Here is a 10914-nt window from a genome sequence, read left to right as displayed (position 1 = left end):
TATTATTATTATTTTAGGATTTGAAAAAGTAAGAACAAAGTTAAATTGTTTATTATATTTTGTATATGAATTTGAAAAAGTTGTAATAATGAGATAAAAATTTTATATTTGAGATAAAAAAATTTTATGGCCAAACACTACCTAAGTGAAAAGTCATAATAGAGGATTTACTGATTGTAGAAGAGCACTGAAATCATTATGTTGCAAACGAGCTGGGCAAGAGCTATATAAATATAAATACTGTAATATATCTATATATAAATATATATAAATCCTTAAAATATAAGTATACTCTGTCATCTACAAATTTATCAAGTACCTCACGCATTATGCATGGTATTAGAAAGACGTACATAATCCAAAGAAAGAGCGAATGGAATATTCAGAATAAGCTTATGAATATTTTTTTTATAAAAATATAGAAAAAAAAAAGGTTTACCAAATCTATTATTTAAAAAAAAAAAAAAAAAAACCAGCCATTGTTTCCGTTCTAGTTTAGGAGAAAGGCGAAACTCTGTTGTTTATTATTATTATTAAATGAGAAATAATATTTATAGTCGTGGTTGTGCAAGCGGCGTACAGTCGCTTTGAAAAAAATAAATTAATATGGGACCTACATGAAAAAAAAATTAATTTTTTAATCGTGGATCCTACTCTTTTTCAAAGCGATTACATGGTGTTTGCAATTCCACGACTGTATGTAGCATTTCTGTTATTAAATATACAGGTAAAGGAATATTCTGTTTTCAAGCAGGCATTGTTCCGGAGCAAGGAATGCTCTGTTGGGCATGCAAAAGTTTTTCTAATATTACATTAAAGCAAACTTAGTTCTAACTTATACTATTTTCTTCTACAAACCTAAATTATTCCAAGTGCAGACATCAGCAACCAAAAATAGAGAATATATAAATTTGTCAATGGTGAAGGCGATAACGAGGAATGGCAAGTAGATGCTTGGCTCTTGGAACAGTAAGACCAAACACCTCAGTCATATCCAACTCAGTTGGCTGTATGTTGTTTGCAAGAACCCAGTCAAAGCAATGCACAAGTTGTGCTATTACAAGCCGGACCACAATCAGACCCATTTGCATCCCTGGGCAGCTTCTTCTGCCGGCACCAAATGGCATTAGTTGAAAGTCTCGTCCCCTGAGATCAATGTTACTCCCAACAAATCTCTCCGGGATGAACTTCTCTGCATCACTCCAAACACTTGGGTCTCTCCCAATTGCCCATACGTTTATCATGACTCTAGACTTTCCGGGTATGTGGAAACCATTAACTGTGCAATCTTCCCTGGCCTCATGAGGAAGCAGAAGTGGTGCTACTGGATGTAGCCTTAAGGTTTCCTTTACAACCATGTCCAAGTACTCCAACCTATCCAAGTCTGCTTCATCTACCATCCTCTTCAAGCCCACCACATTTTCCAGCTCCTTCTGAAGTTTCTTCATTACTCGTGGATGCTTCATTAATTCTGAGAGTGCCCACTCAATCGCCGTTGCCGAAGTGTCCATCGAGGCTGCAAGCATGTCCTGCCACCAAAATTTTGATCTGGTAAATTGTAGAGCTACACATAATTCTGTTCTTTACGCATACAGAAAGTATTGAACTACGTTAAGTATTACACAACTACCTTAGAAACTATAAGTTTTTATAAAACTTTTTTGACTTTTTACTTATACTTTGATTCCTTGCTAATACATGAATGCAAGTGGTATGAAAACTTACCAAAATTATGGCTTTGATGTTGGACCTTTCAATGGAGTAATCAGATTCTTTTGATCCCATGATCCTCAGCAAGACATCAACAAAGTCGTCGTTGGTCTTATTTTCATCTCTGGACTGGATATGCTCATCAATGATCTTCTCAAAAAAATTATCAAAGATCTTACTAACAGCCTTCATGCGTCGTGTCAGCCCCTGAAGGTCAAAGGGACGGATACAATGAATGTAATCGCCTAGGTTAGGAACTGCTCCTAGATACATTGCCTCGTGCATTACAGCCTTGAATCCCTTCTCATCAAGATCTTTGTCCTCGTACTTCTTCCCAAACACCATACGGCACGACATATCCGCAGTCAGAGATGTACGTAACCTTGGCACTCAGATCTACAGCAACACAAATACTGGCGGCCTCTTGAATAAACTTCACCAGTAGGCCAATCTCTTCATTTCTCATGGATTTGAAAGAATCGATTTTAACGTTGCTAAGCAATTCGAGTGTGCACATCTTGCGTATGTTGCGCCAATAAGAGCCGTACGGAGCAAAGATCATGCTCCTTTGCTCGTAAGCGATGTACTTTGCAGACTCCATAGGTGGTCTACTAGCAAACACAAGGTCGTGTGCCTTAAGGAACAGCTCGGCAGCTTGAGGCGAGGAGACAACAATAGCAGGCACGAAACCTAAGCGCAAGTGCATGATGGGGCCATATTTCTGGGCTAGTCGCTGTAGATCTCGATGAGGGAATTCCCCCAAACTGTGAAGGCTCCCAAAGATGGGGAACCCCCTTGGGCCAGGTGGTAATTTCCTATTCTTGTTCCAGCTTTTCAATGCCCATTGTCGCAGGAGATATGCGAGCACAAGCAGTGCGAGTATGCTCCATGTCCAAGACACGGTGGCCATGTTTGATTCAGATGCGGTAAATGACCGAGTTTCAGGAGAGGCAGATTCAGCTGCTACTGGAGTCTCTGTTCTTTCCTGATATATATACGAATCAAACACTCCTATACAATTCATACTATTCCACGAATTCACAAACAGTAATGTTATCGCCTTTACGATTGACGAATTTCAGGTTCTATTTTGTTTCAGATTGTTTTGTATATGGACCATATGTTCTGCTGGATGCTGTGTCATAATTCAATAAAATCTGCTTTCTTTCATCATACAATCAGAAAATACATATTGATGGATTCAACTTTGACACGCTTTACCAGTCTGAGGTAGTCATCATGAGCACGTCTTAATTTCCATTTCTTTGACTAACTGGGTTTTTTATTTGAACAGCAGATATAGACAGCGGATTCACCAGGCCTTTCTGAAGAAAACTGTTTTGTCAATTTTTAGGAGTTGTTACGTCTCAAACATGCTATCTTGCCCCTTGAGCTGATTGAAAATAAGCAAAAGGTTAGTCACCTGCTAAATGATACTCATTATCCTCATTTGTGAGGGGAAAAAATAGTTAATTAATGGAAGGAGAAAAAATGTCGACACGTTCGCTTTAATGGATTGAATTAATTAAAAAGCTGGACTTGTGTAGCAAATAGGAGTTCTTAGTCTTTTACTGGCCATGTCATATTCTAATTGAATCCATAATTCATTTAGTCTTTTTTTATTTTTGTATTTTGCTAAATCCTTAATCCACTAATAGTCAACTTTTTTTTCAACATTTATTTTTTTCGATTTATAAATAATATAATTTATTAATAAAAGAGCAATTCTATTTTTGAATAAATTTAATCGGCAGCCGGTTCATTTTTCCTATATCACACACTTGGTAGGGACACCACATTACAGTTCTCAGTTGTATATCATAACTCTCAGCCTGTGATTTAGAGAGAGAGAGAGAGAGAGAGAGAGAGAGAGAGCTCTTTAGAGAGTTGAGAGCTTGAGGAAGGAGAGAGAGAGAGACGTGGAGACCTTTAAAAATGGGGAAACGGGGGAAATGGCATAGGTTAGGAGAAAAAAAATAGAGTGGACAATGGAGTGCTTGAGGAGAGAGAAAGAGAGACGTGGAAAGCTTCAAGATTGGGGAAATGAGAATCTGGGAAAATGGCAGAGGTTAGTAGAAGAAAAAAAATACTTGATTTATCATAATGTGCTGTGTAAGGTTGCTGTATAGCATGACTCCTATTTTACGGATTGGGATCATTCAATATTTTGTATAAAATCTAGGATCAACAAAGTTGTCGAGAAGACTGAAATGATAAGCAAGAAATATTATAGCGCCCACATTCAAATGTCTCTTGATCACTCTCTCTCAAATTATTGGTGCTGGAGTGAGAAAAAAAAAATAGAAAATCCTAATTAATAATCTCCTACCTCTTTCATTAGATTAATCTTGCTTAGAGCCAAACTTTTGGGAACCATGTTGTCTCTTATCAATTGTAAGTGAAAATTTGATATCTCCTTATATATGGTATCCCATTACACTCTATCTTGGAGATGTTTCATTACCAATATTGATACTTAATTCCTTGGTATTTACCTGAAATGGAGATATTAGAGAGAAGTTCCAGCAAATATATAACTCAATCTCCAGTGGTCTCTCCCCATCCTCTATGACAGGCTCTTCCCCTAAATCAACACTTGTTTGCTTAATCTTCGGTGTTATCTCCTTATCGTCTTCATCTGTCGCTTCGCAAATGGAGAAAAGTACGAACACAACTTTTGCACAAAGAACAAACTTCAGCTATAGTGAATCTGGCTTGTCTATAATCACCATGCTATGAACAAGCTCATACCAATACTCACAAGCTCAAAACCCCAACATCACATAAAAAATCAAAAGCACGACGAAGGATAATGCTCATTGACAAGTGCACGAGTTGCTCTTTTTTTCCCCTTCTACGAATTAGAGGACGGTATGCCAAAAACTACAAATCAAAACTACAATTTTAATCACAAATTACAACCATGCACTCTTGTAGTTGAGTCTCCCGCCGGCCTGTTTTTTCTTAAATAATTCTATTTGAATGCATTTATATAACATACAATCCACGTGATATAATTTGATTTTAAAAATAAATTTTATAATTTAAATCTTATAAATTAACTTATAATATGTTGATAATATATAATGTAAAGACCTTCAAATAGTACTATTTTTTTAGGTGAAAAAGTAAGGTCAATTGTAAAATTTGAAAATGATCTTCTAGGATCTTAGACTTGAGAGAGACCGACACAAGACAATAGGGAATCCTAGGTCATTTATTAAGTAGTTAGTGTTGTTTTGAAAGACTCACACCGATGATAATATTTATTTATTACTTGATTAGCAGTTCAAAATATTAATTGAAAAAAAAAAGATTCTAAATTTGGTCAGGCTAATTGATTCTATGTTATGTAACAAGTCGTTAGTGTATAACTTTTAAATTCTTATATTGATCGATCAATTAAAACAAACAATTGGAATATTGTTAGGAACCTTGGTCAAGTCTCTAAACACTAAGTTATCCACGTTTTGATTTTCCTTGGATTGATCGAATGCCTAACCCTCTTGATTGGTTATTGTTCAACAATGGCGAAGATAGCAATTGTGATAAGATGAGGTTAAGTGTTTAGGATTGGTTTGATGTATGAGAATGATGGAAAAGATGAAGGAAGTGATGGAACTCCAAGGCATGTAAAGGGGCGCACGGCAATAGTGGGGCACACTAGGGTTGGTGTCACTTTGGGGCGTTCCTAGGGTTTGAAGTATGAAATGGTGAGAATTTGGATGGAAGAAGAATTCCTAAATTGTAAGAGACAATTTAGGACTTGTGTGTTTTGGCTAAGGGCAAATGAAATTGATTGATTGGGAATTGTGAGATTTTAGGAGTGTCCTAAAATCTTGGATCTCAATATGGTAGGTGTATGACCGGTTGGCTATGGGTAGGAATTGATGAGATATGTCACGAAAATTAAGATTCCTAAAATTTAGGAATCCTATTATGGCAAGTAGGGTTTCTACTATGATCAATGGGCAATGAGAATGAGGCAAACTTGATATGGCCGAATATGGGAAGTGCGGTGGGCAATAAGGTAGGCGTGTATGGTATTTGGTAGATGGGATTTATGTAAGAAAAATGATGAAACGAGAGAAATTTGAAGAACACGCATGAACACTCAAGACACAATGAATAAATAATCAACTTCAATTAAGAAATTATACAAAGTTGAAAGAAAACCTTATATATTGATAAATTGAATCACACATATTCAATGAATTGCAAGATGACGATCATCTCTTTGGGATTCACGAATTTCACCCAAGAAATCTAATTGCAAAGGCACCGAAATAAGATCTCCTACATAAATAGTCTCCTTCTAGGGTAATTGTCAAAAGATGCAAATGAAATAATTAAGGGTCATATTTATAGAGCTTACAAATTGGAAACCCCCAAAAGGTCTCAAGCAAAATAAATAAATAAATAAACAAAGCAAATAAATAAAATAATAAATGGATAAATGGCCCTATAGCCGTGACATGCATGGCCCATGGTGGGTTAGGATAGTTTATGGCCCACGGCTGGGCTAGTATTGGTCTGGTTCGATGGCTGGCTGCATGGCATGGTATAGCGCCACGCGTTGGTCTGGTAGTGGGTACGGCATGACGCTGTGCATGGCTTGCTAATGGTGGCATGGCATGGTGCCAATCCTAGGCCTAATGGTGGGAGCAGGATGGTGTCATGCTACTGCTGTGAGGTCTAATCAAGTGGTTTGTGCGGTGGTCCTACATGGCCCCAACTGGTAGCCTGGGCGATGGGCATGCATGGCCCAAGCTGATGGTCTGGACGCTGGGACTACAAGACACGGGTTGGAGCTGTGCCCTGGATAACATGCTTAGTGGGCATGCCACTAGCCTTGCTTGTAAGGCACAAGCTGGAGCCGTGAGTTGGATGGCATGCCTGTGAGGGCATGCCACTAACCTCGTTGCGTGGTGCTGAAGCGCACATGCATGCGCATGGGAATGTGCATGCCTACACGCAAGGACAGTGCACGGCCAGTAACCTCCATGGGCACTTGCTGCATATCCCAACCTGAGCCAAGTCATGCATGCAAGCTAGCCATGTAATTGTCCTGACTCTCCAAGAGTTGTGTAGAGGTGTGGTCCTAGACCATCCTCTTAGGGGTTGTGACAGACATACCCTCCCCATTGTAAAATTTTTAGCTAATATTGATCATCCCGAAGCCGCTTTTTTTGGATATCCATACCTTTGTTTGTTGATTAATTCCTTTTATTTCTAGCCTGAAAATTATATAAAGGATTGCCTCGATCGATCCCCACAAGGCTCAACATCGGCACTGCGCAGTACCGTTGATCCCACGGCTCAACAATCGACATCATGAGGTTCTTCGAAGCAGTTTTGATCCTCTTTCTGGTTTTCCTTTCTTTCCATTCAGGTACGTACTTTACCAACATATCTTCTCTTAATTATTTCATATTATAAATGATTTCAAGTTGTTATTGGAACTTAAATTGGGAGAACCGGAGAATTAATAATGATAGATATTTAAAGCAGATTATATAATATATATTAAATATTTAAAATTCACACAAACAATATCATATCAATAGAGTTAATTGTATGTACGTAACATATATGTGTTTTTGTTTTGCACAGGTGAAAGCTACACGAAAATCTGCAGGGATAGTAATGTTCCCAAGGAGCTGTCGTCTCCGTGCAAGTTACCACAATGTAATCAGCATTGCGCAGGGCTGCACCCTAAGGGTTGGGGAAATTGCGGAGACAATGCCTGCCGGTGTTCTTATCTTTGCGACAATAAGTAATGCTGCTTCAAAACACAAGCTCCGCCCAGCTCGATCCATATACAATATGGCTATCTTTCTCTCCATTAATATATAGCATATCTATATATTACGTATTGGTACTGTACCAATTAATTCTTGTCAAAGTTGGTTGCATTATATATGTTGGCATGCTGATCATGCTTTATATATATATATATATATTGTAAGAGAGAGAGATTTGTTGTAAGTACGGACATGGATTATTATTTTTGTAAGGAATTTGTCTTTTATTTTGACTGCTCATGCATTTTAATTTTTTTAATTATTTTTTTATTTAATAGCTAAGAAAGTAAAGAAAAATTAAAAATTAAGAAGTGATATTTAGCCTATGGGAATATGGGACACACCAGACTTGCATTACCCTTTTCATAAATGGAACTTCTTTACGGGTTTCAAATTTCGATTGATGGACCAAACTATCGTTCAATGAGTAAATCCCAAATATGTGAAATATTTAATTTAAATCATGAGGTGAAGTGTGGAATTAGGAATTAAATTCAGAATCTCATCAACCATCTAGATTAGAAGGAAACAGAGAGAGGGATCTGCTCTCGTTGGACTGGGATGAACTTTTGTAGAGAAAGGGAATCAGATCACTCTGAGACCACTTTTCTTATGAAACTCGTGAATGTAGATAACTTAGTAAGAATGACAAGCTTGTATCAAACTTTATTTACAGTGAATTTTGTAGGCCTCAAAAATCAAACCACGTAAATACTTGTCTTCGTATTTTCAGTCATTTATCATTAAGCATGTCATTGATGAGCCATTCCAAGCACACCACCACCAAGAACCACGACGAGAGAGGAGAGGGTCCTCTGATCATATTGTTGAGGTTGAAAAATGCAACTACATCATCAAATTTTCACAATTTTATTAAATAGTTGAAATAATTATTATCCGATTGCATTTCTATTTTGGTGAACAGTTGAACTGCACAACAGCAACAATTCTCTTTTGCGAGCAATCACTGGTGTTAAAAAAAAAAAAAAAACACAGACAAACCCATGACTAAATGGTGTGAGAAGTCATAACAGAGGATTTACTGATTGTAGAAGAGCACTGAAATCATTATATTGCAACCGAGATGGGCAAGAGCTATATAAATATAAATATAAATACTGTAAGATAACTATATATATATATTTATATAAATCCTTACAATGTAAGTATACTCTGTCATCTACAAATTTATCAAGTACCTCACCCATTATGCATGGTATTAGAAAGACGTACAGAATCCAAAGAAAGAGCGAATGGAATATTCAGAATAAGCTTATGAATATTTTTTTTTTATAAAAATATAGAAAAAAAAAATGGTTTACCAAATCTATTATTAAAAACAAATATACCTAGCCATTGTAATTTGTTTCTGCTCCATTTTGGAGCAAGGCAAAACTCTGTTATTATTATTATTATTATAAATATACAGGTAAAGGAATACTCTGTTTTCAAGCAGGCATAGTTCCGAGCAAGAATGCTCTGTTGGGCATGCGAAAGCTTTTCTAATATTACATCCACATCCTCTTCAAATACGACTTCAAGCTTCATATCAGCAACATCAAGGACCATGATTTGAGTCTGTTAACATTTATGGGGCCAACATCAAAGGACATGATGTCAAAAGCACACTGCAAGTTTACAGGATACGATTTTCTGCAAAATCCATTCCATGTAAAAGCTATCTAATTGCTTGGCGCCCAGGTTGACTGAACTCATGGCTACACACCCAGAATGAAGTTCTACGACCAGAAGAACGGCTATTTTCTTTTTCGGATAAGTGATACCGAGTAGATGTTAGTTAAGAAGCAGCAAGTTGACAATTGATATGGTTTGAGTTTGATTCTTCAACTCAATTAGTATAACTTCTAGGACAAGATGTCAAGCCCACTACAATTAGGACAACATATGATTTATCTGCGGAAAGAATTTCATGAAGAAGATATTCGCATGCTCCAGTGCTAAGGATCATGTGTGCATTTAAATTACGATAGTATGAAAGCCATAAATCAATGTAATATGCATTTAGCATTTCAACAATTAATATGCTCTAGTAAAAAGAAGGGCTAAATTTGCAGGATGTATATTGACTGATATGTCCTGAATTACAAAAAACAGCTAGATGTCATATGCATTAAGAGTTATCTTCACAAGAGCAACCCAATAAATGACCCTTGTAAGCTACCAACAATTTCTCTGCATCATTTCCAAACTTCGCTATGAACTTAGCCAAGAACTCCTCCTCCGTTAAAGACAAGACGTGAATAAAACTTGGCTCCCTCTTCAAAAGCCTTTGGGAGTTAATAACCTGCAGAACCATGTACCGAGGCATCACTCTTTTCTCAATGCTATACATCAAACATGAAGGTATACGAACTAACACAGACTTTTCCAAGTTAATGGTATTCATGAAGAACTCAAATCCAAGCTTTAGCTTCTCCTCGGAGGTCCTAAGCAAACCAGGTGCCTTTCGAAACATTTGGATGCATTCTTCTGAAGAAAACCCGGAACTCTGAAACAATTCCAATTTCCTCGTGAAAGTCTCGTTGCTCATGCAACTAACTGTATAAAGCGCATAAACCAACATCCTCGAATTGACAGCAAAACCCATGTCTAGTACCCGAGAAACAAGATCTCTAAGCTTGGATTCCTTAATAGTAAAAAGCCAAGGCTGCCTAGTCAAAAGCATTGAAAGCTGAGACCCGACAATCCCGCAACTCTTCAAGAAGGCAATATTGCCCACCAACCCTGATTCAGGGTCTCCACTGGCCACCTTATTGCACCGACGAAGAACACGGAAAAGGTCTTGGTTATCCTTATCGTTGGACAAGATATTCTTGATAATTTCGATGCAGGGTACCAATCTTCTCTCCAAACTCACGTTCAAAAGCATGGAATTCCTGGAAATGAACTTGCCTAGCTCAGAACCAAAAAGACCCAGCTCCTGGAAAAACTCAATCTTGGGCTTAAGGGTCTTGTCTATATCAGAGAACAGAATTTGTGGGGACATGCGGACTGCGGAATGAATGTCCGACTCGGAAAATCCGAGATTTTGGAAGAAGAGAAGTAGGGACTCGGGCTTCTCGGGGGATTTGACCCAATAAAATCTGGTCGAGATAGAGAGGGCTTGGGTTTCGGTGAATTTGAAGGTGTTGATTAGATAATTGGCGATGGGAGAGTTATTTTCTAGGATTTGGGTTTTGGCTTTGGTGGATGAAGAAAGAGAGTACCATAAGAGAAATTGGAAGGGTTTGATCGAGTCTGAAACAAACTTTTTGTAGAAATGGTAAGGTGGAGGAATGGAGAGGGATTTGAGAGCTTGCATTGACAACGCGACGCTGTGGAACATGGAGAGAGAGAGAGAGAGAGAGAGCGTTAGGGTTTATTTGGGGTCTTCTCTTAA

The 10914-nt window shown here is 37.6% G+C and overlaps 1 protein-coding gene, 1 long non-coding RNA gene and 1 pseudogene across 2 annotated transcripts; 1 reads left to right on the top strand and 2 right to left on the bottom strand.

Annotated features, from left to right (window-relative positions):
- Positions 1 to 679: 679 nt before the first annotated feature.
- On the bottom strand, positions 680 to 2950 carry LOC122303557 (annotated as a pseudogene).
- A 159-nt stretch (positions 2951 to 3109) lies between these two features.
- On the top strand, positions 3110 to 7741 carry LOC122303558. Its single transcript, XR_006240764.1, has 3 exons — positions 3110 to 3124; positions 6947 to 7102; positions 7324 to 7741. It is a non-coding gene; the product is annotated as an uncharacterized LOC122303558 (long non-coding RNA).
- Positions 7742 to 9645: 1904 nt separating this feature from the next.
- Positions 9646 to 10521, bottom strand: LOC122304570 (transcription termination factor MTERF8, chloroplastic-like). Its single transcript, XM_043116833.1, has one exon. The coding sequence runs from the start codon at positions 10519 to 10521 to the stop codon at positions 9646 to 9648; it is 876 nt and encodes a 291-aa protein (XP_042972767.1).
- Positions 10522 to 10914: the final 393 nt, after the last annotated feature.

This window comes from Carya illinoinensis, chromosome 3 (genome assembly GCF_018687715.1).
Source record: "Carya illinoinensis cultivar Pawnee chromosome 3, C.illinoinensisPawnee_v1, whole genome shotgun sequence".
NCBI classification, from domain to species: domain Eukaryota; kingdom Viridiplantae; phylum Streptophyta; class Magnoliopsida; order Fagales; family Juglandaceae; genus Carya; species Carya illinoinensis.
This window is presented reverse-complemented; position numbering and strand designations above follow the sequence as displayed.